General features: G+C 40.0%; 2 protein-coding genes across 9 annotated transcripts in view; one reads left to right on the top strand and one right to left on the bottom strand.

Moving 5' to 3' along the window:
• Positions 1-6,154, top strand: part of LOC133385405 (uncharacterized) — a 40,870-nt gene extending 34,716 nt beyond the window's left edge. For 4 of the 5 annotated variants that reach the window (XM_061628339.1, XM_061628340.1, XM_061628338.1 and 1 more), the window contains one exon: positions 4,011-5,509. In XM_061628339.1, the coding sequence (XP_061484323.1) occupies positions 4,011-4,171 (161 nt within the window). In that variant the 3' untranslated portion in view covers positions 4,172-5,509. Of the gene's footprint in view, positions 1-4,010; positions 5,510-6,050 lie in introns of those variants that run through there. The other variant, XM_061628343.1, reaches the window with a different exon arrangement.
• LOC133385406 (phospholipase A2-like) lies at positions 1,277-18,565 on the bottom strand. Of its 4 annotated transcripts, XM_061628345.1 has the most exons (5): positions 18,226-18,565; positions 14,908-15,073; positions 13,703-13,802; positions 9,451-9,522; positions 1,277-2,071 (listed from the first exon to the last, which is right to left on the bottom strand). In XM_061628345.1, exons 1-4 carry the CDS (start codon positions 18,263-18,265, stop codon positions 9,490-9,492), a joined length of 339 nt encoding a protein of 112 aa, XP_061484329.1. In that variant the 5' UTR covers positions 18,266-18,565; the 3' UTR covers positions 1,277-2,071; positions 9,451-9,489. The 4 variants fall into 4 exon arrangements, with proteins under 4 accessions (XP_061484329.1, XP_061484331.1, XP_061484328.1 ...); XM_061628347.1 differs by lacking the exon at positions 13,703-13,802; XM_061628344.1 differs by lacking the exons at positions 1,277-2,071; positions 9,451-9,522 and adding an exon at positions 10,871-12,451 and having other exon boundaries at positions 13,696-13,802.
• Between the last annotated feature and the right edge of the window lie 280 nt (positions 18,566-18,845).

Genomic DNA, 18,845 nt, shown 5'->3' with positions numbered 1-18,845 from the left:
ATTATACAGCCACAAAAGTGGCTGTATACTATAGTCAGTTAAGCTCAGGTTGGAATGTGCGTAAATAAATAAACCATATTTCATAAAGACACCACAGTCTCTGCTGACCTTCTTCCCAAAAGAAACCAAACCCTGGAGGAGCACAGGGACCCCGGAAATCTCACCACTTGGAGATTGAGGAGGCGCACAACAATATTAAGACAGTCGATATAGTTCAGATAGTCACTTTAAATATGTTTGATTTACTTTGCAATTTTAGTAACGTTTTCTGTAGTAAATCATTTTCTTTTGCTTCTGTTTCTGTGAATATGTGAAGTACAGCGACACTAAAAAAACCTCCAAAAACAATTGTGGAATAATGGCACTGACTCTTATAGAATAGTTTCCAATGGCCCTGAGGAGTGTCTCAGTGTGCACAAGATAAAACAGTGGGAGGTGACAGTGGGAGCAACATTCTAGGTGTGCTGTATGTTTTTAATTTACCATGCCCACCTTTCCTTAAGTGGAGTGGTTTAAGCATAGGAGTCTGAAAACATGCATCTTTGGCAGGCCAGGTTTGTTTTTTCCAGCAACTAGAGTCATTTCTGAAGTAGCAACATATTGTAATCAGTCTGATTTTAAATCATACTGCAGTTTCAGATCAACTGTTAATGCACCCAAAACAGAAACAAAACATAACCTCCAGTTTGATATGCAAAAGGCTGTCTACACCATCATATGACATTGACCAATAAAAAGGCTTTGAAATTAATAAAAATAAATTTGACACAGATTTCTAGGATGAATAATGAGAGAAATATAATTTTCTGGGTTAGATTCTCTGTAAAAATAGTAGTAACACAGAAAATAAACAAAGTAAGAAGAACAACAAACATACAAAAATATAATTCTCCATCTTTGGAGGTGGTAGGTGTTGCCACCACTCACCATATGCTCAGAGGCACATGTTAACCAAATTCTTCCAAGCTACACAGGAAGTGGATTGGACTGTGAAACACCAACCCAAATTGTCTTTGCATTTTGACAAATTTGTAGGACAGTCCAATATCTCAGAGAGGAGGCCAGGTTTCCTGCTCCCCTGGTGCATTCACTATAGCTGCCCAATTTGCCTGCTTTGTAAAGTTTGATAGAAATACGTTGGCTATAGGTACATTCTTAAACCACAAGGTTTTTTGCCTATTAGTGAATACTATTTTAACTATCAGTGAATGCTGGGAATAGTAGCTTTGTGGAACTGCTGAGAATTATCTTGTTACACATTCTGAGCCCCCCTCACAGAGCTCTCAGGGTTCTGTTGGGAAAGGAGATGCTACTAAATCGGTTGTTTATTCAGTCGGGTTTTATTCAAAAGTATATCCCACTGTGTTCAAATTGGAGTTCTCCAACACAAGATTTCAGCATCAGTCTTTAATATCAATATGCCCTAAGCCTCTGCACTGACTCCAATAATACTTTCTGTCTCAAGCTGACAATTTACTTTTAAGTTCTCCACATTTTCTCCGTTTGTATCTACACAACTCTCATTATTTAATCATCCACTTCCCTCTCCTCCTTCAAGTACTTCCTTAATTTTATACTTCTAAAGCAAAAATTTCCCAATAGAACTATCCTACCTGACATCTTGATTGCCACTTGAGTCTGTGTTGGCCGTCTGTCCTACTTTACAGTGAGCAGTCGTCAATTTGAAGGACTGTTAGAGAAGAGTCCACTCTTTATTTGAAGAAGTCCTGTTTTTGAAGGTCTGTCCAGTCCAGTGGTGGCTGGTGCCCATTGGGACTGGTAGGGCAGTATGCAGGAAGACCAACAGTAGGTGAAGCCAGTGACAATGACAGGCAAAGCCACCCCCTGACAAATTGGAAGGAAGGAAGGAGGCGGTGGGGTGGAGGGCTGGGCAAGGGCAGACTGAGGTTGGTGGAGCAGTGCCCCATTTGCACTAATGGACTAGCCTCCACTGTTTAAAGATAACAAAAACTGTTGTTAGAAGGGAGAGCAGGGGGCTTGAAGTTGCTCATCAACAGTTCACACCTAATAGAATGCTGTTTTTTTCTTTTTTCTTTCTTTTTATTGTAACCTTTAAGAAATTAAAATTAAAAAGTCAGTTTGCAGAGAAGCATATGGGCAACCACACAGGTCACAGGAAAAACCTTGTTTTTCCATTTAAATTGTAGTCATTTCTAAATGCCAGCGTTAACTGCCAGGAAAGGCTGGATTAAGGTGGTTGGGGGGGGGGCTGGTGCAGTTCCACCTCCCCCAGAAAGGAATGCATGATTTTTAAAACAACATATTAAATTAATGTTTATTTTAATTAGGTATATTTGCATACTGCAAAACATACATATATCTGAATGGTATAATTCACATGCATTTATCTGAATGGTATAATTCTGAAAAACCACTAATAAAACAGCAATAATAAGACAATGGCAGATTATTTATTTATTTATTATTTGATTTATATCCCACCCTTCCTCCCAGCAGGAGCCCAGGGTGGCAGATTATACACTAGAAAAGGCAAGGATAAAAAGAAATGTTGTACATAGGTACCTAAAAATTAAAACTGTTAAGTATGTGTTGAATATCAGATGAAATGACGAGTGCTACAAAGTAGGAGCCTTTCCTTACAATTGACCTTTTCTTGCCTATACTGCTGTAAAGTCATTGATTATGTCCTCAAAATCTACATAGTGCAGAAGACTTGTTTCTTGGGCCACTTATTTTCTCTCAACCCTAACCTACCTCACAGAGTTGTTGTGAGAATAAAATGAAGGGGGTAGCAGTACCATATACAGAGCATCCTCTCACCTTTTCTAGCAGACACTAAGATGCGCTTTGACACAGACTCTGGTAGACAATGAATATGCATATCCCTTGAGTTTCAAGTCTTTTTGGCAGGTGAGTCACAGGCCTACATAGTGTGCTGTCAGTCCAATATGAATGTTACATAGTGGCAGACTTGGCCACTCAGAATCTACCAATCCACCTGAGTGATCCAATTTATACAATTGTTTCTTGCTTGTTGGGGTTTTCTCACTCTATTTTTAAAGCACCCCCAGCATGACCTCAGTTTTCCTAGGGAGATATTTTCATAATCTAAGACACTTTGATCTTCAAGTAGTCTTTTTCCAAGACTTATCCAATGATAATCATATGACTTTAATTCATCTGCAAACAATCCTATGTATGATTATTGAAAATAAAGTCCCACTGAGTTCAATGTGACATACTCCTAAGTAAGAATTCATATGACTGCAGTGTTGTATCCAATGATACTGCTTTATTCAGTTCTTCTGTCCTAGTATATTTTACATACTTCTGCTTTCACCTATCAGAAATTGAACACAAATGCGTTAAGGGGGATCAGTGCAATGCTAGTTTAAACTTGGATGACATCTGGTGGTTTCCATTGCACATAAATGTCAGCCAAAATTTCTCTGTCTCTAATTCAGCAAACCAATAAGGAAGAAGTGGTCTCTCATCATACTACTACAGAGAAAGGGTGCATCTGCTGAAATGCTCCCTTCCCTATTAAAAGCATAGAGATCTTTTGTCCTTTTGAGTATGAAAACCCCCGTTTTCATCTCTAGTAAGAAAACTCTATTAACTATTAAACACAGGATTAAGCAGAAGACAAATTTAAATGTGAATTTTAGAAAAGATTTGCTGAATCAAATCCTGATGCTTAACCCCTCTCCCTTTAGAAAATGATTACCATTTAAACCAAGCCCGATATATATGCATCAACCTTGATCCATCATCATTCTCCAGGCCTTGTTCCTATGCCTTTAACAGTAGCTTGATGTGCACATATTGGCAAATGAAAATGCTTATCCTCATCTCATTAAAAAGCTACACTTGCTGAGTTCTCAGACGAAGCTGCTGCTAAAGTCATAGGAGCAGTTTTTTTCCTGGTTAGGTGTCAACTCTAGAAATCAACATTAACCAAAGTTTTCCTTGCAATTCTCAATATTCAATATGATAGATTTCCATTGACTCTGTGTATTTCCCCTCAGGATTGTTTGGTATAGAAGAATCCATTGGAACAATCATTGGAGTGGTGGCAGCCGGCATTGGAGGCTTGGTAGTTCTAATAGTAATTTTAACTCCTCAGTTGAGAAAGTGTCTTCCATGTGCTAAAGCAACATCCCACCAAGGTAGGGAGACAGTGAAATGAAATGCTCAATTGCCTGCCAAAATGATAGATGCAATGCATATTTGTGGCCCAAATAGTTTTTCTTAAAAATAAATAACTTCATACCAAACAGAGGCTAAAGAGTTCTAAGAGAGACAGACAGTTGTCATAGATCCAGTGATAGAAGCAAATATTTGTGCCTCATTTTCTGATAGGGTAACCAGATGCAAAAGAGGTCCCAGCTCCTGCATCTTTAATCCTTGTATAAAAGAGGGAAATTCAGCAGATGGAGCTAGTCTTTCAGCAGAGCTGATAAAGAGGCCCTATAATCCTATTCCTCCACCTGCTATAGCTTTAGGATACCAGATGTGGGACCCTACAGAAGGTGCTAGACTACAACCATTGGAAGTCCAACAACATCATTTGAGCACCACACTGGCTACCCCTGGATGGAATGGCTGCTGCTAGATGATAACTGAAGGAGTAGCCTGATGAAACTAGTCTCTCAGCAGAGCCGATGGAGGAGCCCTGTTGTCCTACTCCTTTGTCTGCTATAGCTTGATGGAATGAATCTTGCTCTGTGACAGTTGAGGAGAAGCCTGGTGAAGCTGGTCTTTCAGAAGTATATGTTCTGCTATAATTTATGTAAGGGGTTCCCAAACTGTGGTCAGTGAACCACCAGTGGTCCACAAGTTGTTCATATTAAATATTCATACCGATTTTTAATCATATTTTATTGCTTCTTTCATTTCTATATTGTATTCTTATATGATACGGAATACAAATTGTAATACAGTATAAGAAATAAAAGCAGCAATAAAAATAATATTAAAAATTATACAGATTTTAGCACAGTACATTACAATTGCTACAACAGGCAGAAAAATCATTAAGTGGTCCACCAAGACAATCAGCAATTTTCAGGTGGTCCGTGTGGGAAAAAGTTTGGGAGTCACTAGTTTTACAAATCTGTCTGAGTTAATAATAAAAAAAAAGGAAAAAAAGAATAGCCCACTATTATGAGAGGTGGTGGCCTGGATATACTGTAAACAGGCACAGCAAGTGCCCTTGAAGCATGCTGAACAAACACACAAGAAAAAAGTTAAACTGCACTGTGAAGCAAAAGGCTAAAGGACTATAACCCTGTTCTCTCCATATGGATTAAGACTGCAGTCCTAAATATATTTATTTGGAAGGAAGGTATACTGAATCTAAAAGGCATTTATAATCCAAGTGAAAGCTTTTGAGAGTATTACTTTAGAAGAGTGATAGCAGCACAAAGCCTGTTGCGATGGCTCTGCTTTCAAGGACTTCCCACGTTATCTTGAACAGCCTTTCCCAACCAGTGTGCCTCCAGATGTTGTTGGACCACAACTCCCATCTTTCCTGACCATTGGCAATGTTGGCTGAGGCTGATGGGAGTTGTAGTCCAACAACATCTGGAGGCCCACTGGTTGGGAAAGGCTGCTCTAGAAAACCAAGGGGAGCAGCACAGGACAACCGGATTAAAAAGCTTGCCACTTGCTAAGATACATCTGAATGATATTGTATTGCTGGCAACTACTTCTTTTAGGGCAAATAAAAAGATAATGAAGGGTGTCTTCTGGGTGCAGAACAGAGCAAGGCCAATGTAAATAAAGATGACAATTTATATAATTGCCTGACACAGACTTTCTTCATATTTTGGGTGTTATTACATTCACTGCAAGGTTTTGGCCAACTTTCGTGGAGCCAAAGATCAGAAATGTTTACATAGCTCAAGCATATTGCTGCACTAACTTTGTAATCATATAGGACTGCACTTCAACACTGCATATACTTCTTGTGAAAATTTTGTTTTAAAAAACTTAGTTGAGCTATATTATTGTCATTTTTTCCCACTTTGTTGCTTGTTTACTTTCTTCCTTTTCTCCTTATACAGCATAACTTGGATAGCACGATTAAAGAAAATGCCAGACATGCCATGGACTGTTTAGTTTTCTGAATGTCAGCAAAAATGTCAATTGTTTTGAGTGTTTTCTATAGTCTATCTAAAGGTATAATAAAAACGTTTTAGCATCCTTTTAGAATATTGTCTCAAAGATTTTTTTTAAAGAGATGACAGCTTATTCATAGAATAAGCATTTGGAAAAGCAAGATCCTTATTAATAAAGCCTATTCATAGTCACTGTATAAAGTAAAAAGGTGCATTTAAACCTCCGGTATATTATTTGTGCCATGTTTGAATGTTAATACATGACAGACTATAGAGGAGAAATCCAAGGGATGTTTTAACCAAGCTAATTTTAAATTTGTATTACACACCTTGCAAACATACTGCCATGCTCAGCTCCAATGCCAGATCCCAAAGGGAACTCAGCAAAGTTGGAGGCAGGGCATGGCCCATTGATAGCTGGTAGACCATAGACAAGTCGAAGTACACAAATTGTTCCAACAAAGATTGGGAGTAGTCCAAGGCCTTTTATGCCTCTGTCTCCAGACTACGTCCTCCATGCTCCACCAACTTGAGAGAACTCCAGGGCCTGGTGTCATGGTCAGCTCTGAACCCTCACCAGGCACCTCATCTGGTGCCCCATAGCCTCCGACTCTGTGTCCAGGTCACTGCTGGATACAGGGATCATGACATGTACATCTCAAATACTGTGGGTGGGGAGTAGTTTGGGAGGAGTTGTAGCAAATGGGGGATGGGTTAAGCATCTTGCTCATCACTTTGCCCTAGATCACCCCCCTCCTGCACTTTCATTTCAAACTGAAGCAGCCAACAGGGATTTATATTTATTTATTTATTTGTTTGTTTATTTATTATTTAATTCATATCCTGCCCTTCCTCCCAGCAGGAGCCCAGGCAAACAAAAGCAGTAAAAACACTTTAAAACATCATAAAAACAGACCTTAAAATACATTAAAACAAAACAACTTTAAAAACATTATTTAAAAAAGCTTTTAAAACATCTTAAATAAAAAGGGTTAAAAAAACATATTGTTAAGAAAAAAAAGGTTTTTAGAAAAAACATATTAAAAGCAATTCCAACACAGATGCAGACTGGGATAGGTCTTAACTTAAAAGGCTTGTTGAAAGAGGAAATTCTTCAATAGGCCCCGAAAAGATAACAGAGATGGCGCCTGCCTAATATTTAAGGGGAGGGAATTCCACAGGGTAGGTGCCACCACACTAAAGGTCCGTTTCCTATGTTGTGCAGAATGGACCTCCTGATCAGATGGTATCTGCAGGAGGCCCTCACCTGCACAGCGCAGTGATCGACTGGGTATATAAGGGGTAAGACGGTCTTTCAGGTATCTTGGTCCCAAGCTGTATAGGGCTTTGTACACCAGAACTAGAACCTTGATCATACGCTGGTGAATTTTTACCCATTTGCATGTTGCAAAAGAAGCAATGAGCAGGATGGGAAGGAAAATGAAAGAAATGACTTCTTTAGTAAAAAAAGTGAATATGTTGTACAGGCACACAAGGCCAGCACCCTGGTGAAGCTAAGCAGGGTCAGATCCGGTCAGACCACCTGAGAACCATATGTAAGCTGCCTTGGGTTTCTATCATGAAAAGAAAGGCAGGGTATAAATAATAATAATAATACAATGTAAATTCTGGAGATCTGCAATAAACACATTTGAATTGATCTCAAATGCATTATGAATTCACACCTGACCTTTCCAGATATATCAGCACAGGAATCTTGTGAATGAAAAATGTAATGTACAAGTTAGCCTTGCAATCCTTTACAAAAGCATCCTCGCTACTACATAAAAGAAGAGAATATGATCACTGTTGAGTATATTAAGGGAGTGGTAATAACATTTAGTGTTATATCTTCTCCAGGCACAAAAAATGACTGCACTGTGTGGGTCAAGGTGGCTGAACCTCTTGATCAATAAAAGCTCTCTACTGCCTCCAGGAAGGTGATGGCTCTATTCTGCCCTTACTCTCTGTCTCATCTACACAGTGGTTTACTGTGTGTTTGGTGCTACTCACATCTCCTTTAAATTTGCATGGCTCACTGGCAAACAGAAACCATCACGCAGTTTCTCCCCTGTAAATCCATACTAACCCAATCTAGTATGATAAGTGAAGAGAAAAACATCACCACTCCATTTCTCTAGTGGTTGCAGACACTTTGCTCCAATGCTTTTAGGTGGATGTGTCAATCATTCCCCTCTCCACACCGACTATCTCCTCCTCCCTTTTTTCATTTTGTTTCCTGTGGGCTGACAAGCAACTCCTGGCTGCTTTCCTCTGTTCTGCTGGTCTTTTTTATATTACTGCAAATGGTGCCTTTATTTCCCCCCCCCAACTTATGCACAAAAGCATAACACTGCTCAGACAAATATTTGTATTTCAGCTATATCCTACCATCCATAGGCAAGGAAAACACAGATATTTGCACTTCTGTGGGTTTTTTTTAAAGGAACCTACTGCAGCTGTAGAACAGACTGAGCATGCAAGGTCACCAAGCAACCAGAGGGAGTGGAAATGTATAATTAGAGGATGGGGCCACAAGGAAACAGCAAGACTAATCCTTCCCAGAGGAATGCCTACTTGTGCAAATGGGAAAAACCAATTGGCAGCTAACATTGAGCAGGAACTGCAGACAATGCAAATCAATTACGAAGGTAAAATCAGTGTATTTGCTATGAAGAAATGCTCCCATGTAAATGAACACTCTCTTATAATTTCTGTTCCATATGACTGCCACTTTTCCAGCCACAAAGAATCTGTGGAGGACCAGGATGGTTTGGGTTGCATGCTTTGTTCTTTTCTATTATAATAGCACTAGCACTTGTCTGCTTTCTGTTCTGAATTTTAACATGAAGAAACACTGTGATTGTGGAAGGAAAAGAATGCAGAGGGTAAGGAGGAGAGTTGGGAAGTAGCAAGCAGCCATATATATAGGCATATGTTTCAGGAACTACTACTAGCCCTGTAGCCGGCCTTCCTTGTTAGGTGGGGCAGCCACATTTCTAGGTGGGGGCAGGATGGAGAGGATTTGAAGGCCAGGGGATACGCCATCCAGAGAGTGTGTTAAGTTACAGGAAGTTTAATCTATTGAATTGTCTTACCCTTTTTTGAGAGATCCCCAGGAAAATCAAACTCAAAAGCTTGACTTTGCCTATAACTATAGTCCCCTTTCACCTGTGATATGGCCTGTGTTCTGATTCTTAATGAACTGAACTACTTTGCTAAAGGCAGTGAACTCCTGAGCTTGGCTCTGACGCTGCATTAGGTACCTCAGTTTTAGATTCCACCTGAAAAACAAACGTGTCCATACACCAGGTTTGGGGAAAGGCACAGAGAAAATAAATACTACCGTGTGTGTTTGTTAACTCCTCCTTGAGGGTCCCTCCTTCTAGTCTTGTTCCTGGCCTTTAGATTTTCCTTCCTGTTGGACAATCAAGGGAAAACTTTTTAATTAGATGCTATATAAAGGATGAACTAAGCAATTGGAAACTAATTGTGGAAAGCAATTGGAATTGTTTTACTGGTTGCTGGGTTTCTGTCCAGAAACCCTGAAAAGGCCTCATGCTGAGCTGCTCATATTGGAAAAATAAGAAATTAGGCTTGAGTTACAGCTTAGGTCTCCGGGTAGCCAGCCAGCTAACTGTAGGATACACAGAAATATTTCTGTTCATGATCTGAAGGCACATACGGCCAGCTTCCTGCTGAAGCTAAGCAGGGTCTGGTCTGGTCAGTGCCTGGATGGGAGACTGCCTGGGAACCATATGTAAGCCGTCTTGGGTTTCAATCATGAAAAGAAAGGCAGGGTATAAATGTAATAAATAAATAAAATAAAGAAATAAATCTAAGACTGTTTTCATCCTTTGCCATCAAGTAATCAAGAAAAGGAAGGAAAAAATAACCAGTATGATTGTGGATATGGTGAGTGCTTTAAAAGAGTAAATGGTAGCAATTTTTTCAGATCACTTTAAATTATCTCTTTATTTGACCCTTTAGTAATAAGCACTCAATCCTACTCTTCCTATTATAGTAACTGCAGAATAAACAAACTTTTACTTCTTACTGCAGGCAAACAAACATGGTTCTTTATTGCAGGCTTGGTAGACAGCACAATTGAAACTGAAATTGAAAAGCAGAACAAAGGAAAGTCCAAGGGGTGGAGTCTAACTCTACCCCATAATATCAAGTTCTCTTCAGGGGTCATGTTACTATACAGGCTGATTTTTTCAGGATCACTTAATTAATTGAAGGTGATTGTGATCATGAAAAATCCACCCTCAGTCAGGGACAGTCTTCAGTGAACAAACTTGGGGGGGGGGCTCTTCCAGATTAGTCTTTTGTTGTGCATTTTCCCTGCCTTATTCACTGAATTTTTTAGAGGGTCCTATTTTTAAAATGCTCCTGTTTTTAAAACAAGCTATCATTCTCTCAATGGTGGTTGTCATTGTGTGTCATGTCACAAATTAAAAAGAAATCAATTTCCCAAAAACCCCTAGAGGGGGCGGTGCCCCCATTTGCCCCCCCCCCAGCTACAGGCCTGACAACTACCTATGGAAAACCTTAACTGGCAGTACCAGTTTCTTATAGAGTGGCTTATCTACCAAAAATGCTATTCTGAAGAAAGATAAAATTGCTCCAAAGGAACCACTCACATAAATAAGACATTTCCACATTCTGTAGTGCAGAAAGTTTTTGAGGCACCATTTCATTCACTTACTCAGACACCTATAAGTACACTTCAGGATATCAGCCATGGGAAAACCGATCTGGCACCAGTGCCTGTCATTCATATGGAGTGACAAGGCGAGCATGGACTGAAGAATCCATGGTTATGGATTTGAGTAGTACTCATCATTTGGGCCTCTCCAGATGACATTTACTGAGCATTCATCCTGATTTGCTTGTACAAAGCTTATACAGAGGTTAGATTATATCCAGTCTTTATTGAATATTTGTTCTGATTTGTTAACAGTGTGGTTATATGACAGTGAACATTCATCCTGATTTGCTTGCGGAGTATTTCTATATCGTCCTGTTGATCATTCATTCATTTCCCATTTTTCAATATATTTCCCTGTCAATTACCAAATTAGAAAAAGTCTATTTCTTTTGCAAAATGAATTTATTGCACTAGGACGACAGACCACTATAAAGGTAAAGGTGTCCCCGCACTTATAGTGCGAGTCGTTTCCGACTCTTAGGGTGACGTCTTGTGATGTTTACTAGGCAGACTGTATATATGGGGTGGGATTGCCAGTTCCTTCCCCAGCCTTTCTTTACCCCCCAGCATATGCCAGGTACTCATTTTACCGACCACGGATGGATGGAAGGCTGAGTGGCCCTCGACCCCTTTTACCGGAGATTCAACTTCCTCCTTCCGCTGGAATCGAACTCCGGCCGTGAGCAGAGCTTCGGCTGCGTTACCGCCGCTTACCACTCTGCGCCACGGAGCACTATAATCCAGTTTAATTGCACAAACCTAAAGTTCTGGTATGCACTTGGATCCCTCCCACAAACTACAGTCTGACAGTCTGGAGGGGCCCTGTGGCCATTTTTTTTCAAGGCAGCCTATTTGGATCTTTGAAAGCATCCTCCTTGGAGAAATTAATTCATAACCAGCCACAGTACAGTATCCTCTCCTCTCAAGGTCAAGTTAGTATGGGGACTCTTTTGATGTAAAACCAGTTAACGTGCCTATTGTGTACCCATCCATCTACTATTTGTTCCTCCTTTTTTGAGCACAGAAAGAACTATGTATCATGAGGGTGGATTGCAACTTGGCATGCCTTCACAATGTCTTTCTAAAGTGGGCTGAGTCATGGTCTATATGCACCATGTGTTTTGCAACAACTGCACAGTTACGTGTGGATTTAAAAGTGACCAATTTAATGCACTGCAGTTATGCGAATTGACTGTGTATACCACTTTTTAAAAAGATCTGAGTGTGGCATTTGAAAACCTCTTCTGTAGTGCACATTTTCAGTGACATTATATTAGAAGAAGCCTAGGACTCTGGTCAGGCAACAGGTGTAGGGGTCATTGTTTGATTTGTAATTTCAAGAATGCTAAAGATACACACGCAATTCAGAAGCTGCTATTTTCATTGGACTAGAACTAGATGGATGACATACAAAGTATATTAGAGAGCATAAAGCTGAGAGACAACTGAAAGGTTCCATTAAAAAACCCCTCTTAATGCCTATATTTCCTATAACTGCATACAGGATAAGTTTGGCTGCACAGAAAATTTGGAAAGAAGGCATAGTGTCGGTTAAAAGGGGCAGATCTCCAACATTTGGCCGCTTCTTTGTCACACTGGCACAGTATGTTTTGACATCTGTCTAACATTGCATCTGAAAAAGAGAAAGATGGGATGAATAGTTAAAATGGAATAAGAGCACCAGATTGGAACAGCTAGCAACCATTTGCTAATGTCTATTTATTCCTGGCATTTCATATTAAGCATAGCTGCTTTGAGGATTCTGATAGGCCAGGAACCAAACTATAAAAATAAGTCAAAATAACTAAGTCATTCTTAAAAGTTTGGGCTCAAAGTTCTGAAAGTAGTTACCGGAAGAACTGGTAGAATATAGGAATAAATGGAAAGTTCTCACAATGGAGGGATGAAAGGAGAGTAGTCCCCCAAGGATCAGATCCTATGTTTTTTAACTTGATCATAAATGATCTGGAATTACGTGTGAGCAGTGAGGTGGCCAAGTTTGATGATATCACACTGTTAGAACAGTAAAAATAAAGGGATTGCAAGGAGCACCAAAAGCATCCCTCCAAACTGGGTGGGTGGGCGTTAACATGACAAATCCAATTCAGTGTAAGAAAATGTAAAGTGACACAAATTGAGCCATAAAATCCCAAATTCACATAGAAGCTAATCAGGTCTGAACTGGTGGCGGCTGACCAGGAAAGAAATTATGGGTGTGTGGTAGATAGCTTGATGAATATGTCAACCCCATGTATGGCAATTGTGAAAAAGATTAATTCCATGTCAGGGATCATTAGAAAAGAGACTGAAAATAAAACTGCCTATATCATAATGCCATCATACAAATCTATGGTTACCAATAATATGTACAGTTTTGGTTGCTTCACTTCAAAAACAATATTGTAGAGTTCAGAAAAGGTTCATAAAAATGATCTGGAGCAACTCCTTTATTAGGAAAATTTACAACATTTGGGACTTTTTAATTTTGAAAAAAAGGTGAGTAAGCAGGGACATGATAGAGGTGCTTAAAATTGTGCATGGATGGTGTGAATAGATTCTGAGTTTTTCTCCCTCTCAGTAGCATTGAGGATCATTCAATGAACCTGGGTGTTGGAAAATTCAAGACAGAAAAAAAGGAAGTACTTCTCACAGTGCATAGTTAAACTATAGAATTTGCTAACACAGGATGTAGTGATGACCACCACATTGAACAGTTTTAAAAGGGAATTAGACAAAATCATGGAGGATGCCTATCAATAACTACTAGTCATGGTAGTTGTGTACACCTCCAATATATCTTTGAATACCATTTGCTGGGGATCATGAGTGTGGAGAGTGATTTCGATAAATGTAATCAAATTAAACTTGTTTCCTTACCACATACCACAGTATTGTCATTACAGGTCCACTTATATCTACGAATTATGGGGTTACAGCCTTGCTCCTGTGCGAAGCCATAACAGCAGTCATGTCCATGGCAGCACCTTTCAGCAACAAAGATTGAATTGTACCTGTTATATTTTGTGAGCATTTCTTAAGGGCCCATCCAAGATAAAGGAAAAAGCATATGGTAACTCAGAAGTAAGTTCTGTTTTCAGTTACCTAGCTATACAGAACACTCCAGCCCTATTTCAAGTACTTTTATTGATGCAGTGAATGCCAATTAAGTTTTTACAAGTAATTAACCAGATGGAATAATTAGTTAGGTAAACATAACAAGGGCTTGATGCACGCAAATTCACACACACCACTGCAGTCATTGAAGTGAGAGTTAAATCTAATCAAATTTATCCCTAGTGAAATTCCAGTGGTTCCAAATCAAGTTAAAGGAGAGCACACAACAACATTCCTTTTCTCACACTGTGTTTTCTCTATTTAGCAACAGGGTAATGTCATCTGGCATAATAAAAGCCAGGTTTTGTTCTAATCTTATCATGTTACCTACTATTCTCATTACTCCCTCACCACCGCTATGTGAATTTGTTGCTGGTTTGTGTTACCACAATACATTTAAAGCACACTCAGTGCACATTTAAAGCACATGACTTCCCCCAAAGAATCCTGGAAACTGTAGTTTGTTACGGGTGCTGGGAATTGTAGTTCCATGTGTTCTTTGGGAGAAGTCATGTGCTTTAGATATGCATTGAATGTGCTTTAAATTTATGGTGTGGGTTTGCCAATAGTTTCTTACTGTTTTTTCTCCATAGATTGAAATGGAAAATGAGAAAGGACTGCCTTCAAGTTGATTCCTACTTATGGTGACCCTATGAATAGGGTTTTCATGGTAAGCGGTATTCAGAGGGGATTTACCATTGCCTTCCTCTGAGGCTGAGAGGCAGTGACTGGCCCAAGGTCACCCAGTGAGCTTCATGGCTGTGTGGGGATTTGAACCATGGTCTTCCAGGTCATAGTCCAACACTCTAACCACTACACCACACTGGCTCTCCAACAGATTAGATCTCTCTAATAGATCCTCCATAGATTAAACCTGTCAACATTTAAAGGGCATTAAAAGAGCTGGATAAATCCAACTGAAGAATTTAATAGAAATACAAGCATGACCCTTGGGGATGTAACTGATGTTCTTACCAGTCTGTTTCATCCTTTGGCCAGCCTCTTCCTCCTGGGCCACAGTAGCATCCATAACCTAAATATGCCAAAGGAAATCGTCTTGTGCCACATTTTATGGCTCCAGATAATTCAAGGAGTCCTCTTTTGTGCAGATCATGGGTCTTCCCAAGAACATCATTCCAAACTGCAAACGCAGGAGTATAATTTTAGTTCATCTGAATAAAACCATTATGCAAAATCCCAGCTATCATTACACTTTCCCAACTCTGAATTAATTTATACCTTATAGGTAAATGGAAATGGACTACCTTCAAGTCGATCCCAACTTATGGCTTATGGCTACTCTGTGCATAGGGTTTTCATGGTAAGTGGTATTCAGAGGGGGTTTACCATTGCCTCCCCCTGAGGCTAGTCCTCGTAAGATCTAAAAAATGTGCCTGTACTCACACAGAGAGATACAGTGCCACTCTCATTATTATTTCCATACCCAAAGGGTCTGCCTGAAATATCTGTGTCTCTGGCTTTTAATTTTTTTCTTAGCAATTCTGAAGCTTTCCAACCAATATGCTTAAAACAAGCAATAAATAAAAAAGGCAGGTGGAGCATGATTGACTGAGCTTAATGTCAAAATAGTCACATCTAACCATTCATATTCAGCAAAACCTCAGAGCCTCTCTTCTGCTATTTATGTTAATACTGCAGACTGTTAAGATGGAAGAAAATGTGGAGGTTTTTTTGTAATACAAATGAGCATTTAGGCCAAATGTGTGAAGAATGATCTTAGGCTGTGAGCACACTAGTCGCCTACAACAAGGGAGCACTGGTGATCTGCGAATCAGTTGCGAAATCTCTTTGAAAAAACACTAACGCTGATCTCACCAGGATGGTTTGGACTAGTGTCATGTGCCCCCATTTTCCTTAGACTCCAGATGGTGGAGACCTAACAGTTCTGTAGTTCCTCACCATAAAAGGGGAAGGAGCCTTCTGGGTCCAGTAAGATACGGGAGCAACTATGACCTCCTTGTGTGAGAGCCAGTAATAGTCTGCCAAAAAACTGAGAGGTGGCGCATTGTGAGGCTACACTGCAGCTGAATGTAGGAGCGGTTTATCTTTACATCCCAGATCCTCAAACTTTAGATTGGTGGTCCCATGGACAGTTGCACACACTGGGACTGGGGGAGCAATCCACTGCAGCTGAAGGGTCTTTCCCTTCCTCAGTTCAAGTATTAACGCTGCAAGCAGCAGTTGGCAGAGGTCACTGTTCAGCTGCTGTCCTTCTGGTCAATGGCTAAAGCAGCCAGGTATGGCCAAGAAGGAGTGGGATGGTTGGGGTATAGAGAAGGAGGGCAACACTTTTTTATATGCATTAACCCATCCACAACTTCTCAGTGCACCAACAGGGATGCATACCATAGTGCACAAGAATATCCAAATACATGTACTGCATGCCCTAGAAACTGTTCTAGGAAACATGCAACAAGTTTGCACAGGTGGTGCCATTTGGAGGAAAGATCATTCTTCCCAAGTAGCAGCTTTCAATAAATGAACACCTGTGACTGCTGTGGAAGGAATCACGGTTCCCCCAAGATGGTGCTTCCATATACATGTGTTCAGTTGTGCATCCTAAATGCAGTTGCTAGAAGGTGCAAATTTCACCATAATTTTACTATTTCAACTGGCACATTTGCAAAGGAATAGGATGACCAGACCCATGCTGTGGGTGCACCAAGAGGTTGGGAAACACAGACAAAACACTTCTCTCTACTTCACAGTATTCAAGCCTAATTTTAAAAGACACATACACAGCAGCTCTGCTGTAAAAAGAGAACAAACAAACAGCAGCAATGTCTGTGCCATAACTGTGAGGCGTATCAGGTTTATAGGGACAGACAGCCCACCCTAAAAATCTTAATGCCAATATAATATGACTCGATTATAGTTAATAGAATTACTAAAAAAAAATCCCTATTGAGGAAAGACTCCAATCCTGGTTTCATAGAAGAAAGGAATCTCTCTCTCTCTCTCTCAAAGCCATACTGGAGATGATAGCGCTATAAGAAAAGTATAAACGTTCAAGATGATGGATGTGGTTAAATGAAGTATTAAAGTGCACAAAAACCTAAAGATATTCATTAGATTACAAATGTCCAACTTCAGCTCTCAATACTGAAAGTGTTCACAGAAACCAAGAGAATTTCATTTCATTCTTGCTCATTCCTGCCACAAAGTGGCTAAATTCTGAGATGAATATCCTTTCAAGGTTGTGTCAATCATTACATGAATTTGTTTGTGCAGTAAGAGCAGCCCTTTATTTATTTATTTATTGCATTTGTATACCGCCCCATAGCCAAAGCTCTCTGGGCAGTTTACAACAATTTACCCAATTATCTATCCCGTTAAATAATTCAATGGCAACTGAAGACAATGTTGCTGAGAAAAGTTAAGCACATTTAAAACACACAGCAGGCCCAGTGTCTTTTTCTAACAAGATAGATTACGAAGCAGCAACTTAGAAAAATGTGTCTGGCAGTTGAGGGTTTTTTTTTTTACAAGAGATCTTATCACCTCAACTTTCCTGGCATTATGAAGTTTACATTGGCAGGCATTAAGCTGCAGCAGTACACACATCCTCAAAAGTACAACCATCCTTGCAATAACAGTATCACATGATCCAGTTTTGCTGTGTGCTACTTCTGTAGCGGGGAATTACTGCTTTAGAAGGGGGCTACTGTGGCCTTATAAAAAGATTTTATTTCCTCCCCCTACTCATCCATCCACCATCCTTCTAAACTTATATGAACAAAAACCACCTACTCAAACTTCACTGTTTAAAGGGCAGGGCAGAGGCAAGCAGACATTTACGGCAAGAACAAAGGCAATCATTCAGCTATGAGGAGGACATCTGGCAATATGCCAAAGAACCTAAGACCAAGCTATTCTATTGACCTCATTCCGCTGAAGCATTTTTCAGTGTCTAGTAACAGCCTGAAGTTCATTGCGATGTCCTGCTGTAAATTCCACTGCACTGAAATTATGCTTTACTTGATGGGGTTTTAAATCACATTTTAAGTTTTAGGATTTATAAGCACAATTTGTCTGCATTATTTACTTGCTCAAACAATGCATCGTTATCATGAAAATCAGACACTGAAAGCCCAGGATTTGTCCTATGATGGTGACAATATGAAAAAGATAAGCTTACTCACCAGCCCAATCCCGTTTACTTTGGTTAAACAGAATGTTGTAAAGCTCAGGAATGAATCCTGGCCGGGGGGGGGGGGGAGAAAGGCATAGGTATTTTTATGAGGTTAGCAGCTGCATCTGTTTTGTACTCACCTGCCTGAAAGAGCAGTAGCATCACCAGCCAGGGTTCCATCCGGACATCAGCTCAGTGTGACTGACCCTCACTCTTGCACACTCACAGCCTGTCTAGAAAGTCTCCCTGTAGTTCTGCTGCCAAACTGAGCCAAGGAGTGTGTGTGTGTAAACAATCTTACCAAGCTGCTCCTCTACAGTCTACTCTCAGAGCTAAATATATGTATATACACAATTAAAGGTGAGACACTTCCTTCTGAGCTCCAAGTGCCCACTGTTCAGAGACTGAAGGGAGGCCCAGTTCACTAAGGACACCCTGGCTAGCAGAGGTCAGTGCCTCTGTGTGCATGCTGTTCCTTTTGGAGGGGTTGTTAGAAAGGAATTAAGTCTTTTGGGCAAGTTTAGCGGCTAAGCTGTAGCTCCTTTCCTAAGCTATTTACTTAACATCCCCAACTGACCCCTTCAGGTTGTTTCATTGCTGAAATCTAAACTGGGTTTGCTACAGCTTTTTATAACTGGGCAACATTTGAGTTCATGGACAATGGCAGGTATTTATTTCTAATTAAAAAAACTACCAATGCTAAGCTCAAATAATAAGCTCCTGTCCCAAGTTATTGAGATTTTACCAAATTAATTAACGC

This window comes from Rhineura floridana, chromosome 5, assembly GCF_030035675.1.
Source record: "Rhineura floridana isolate rRhiFlo1 chromosome 5, rRhiFlo1.hap2, whole genome shotgun sequence".
NCBI lineage: Eukaryota > Metazoa > Chordata > Lepidosauria > Squamata > Rhineuridae > Rhineura > Rhineura floridana.
This window is presented reverse-complemented; position numbering and strand designations above follow the sequence as displayed.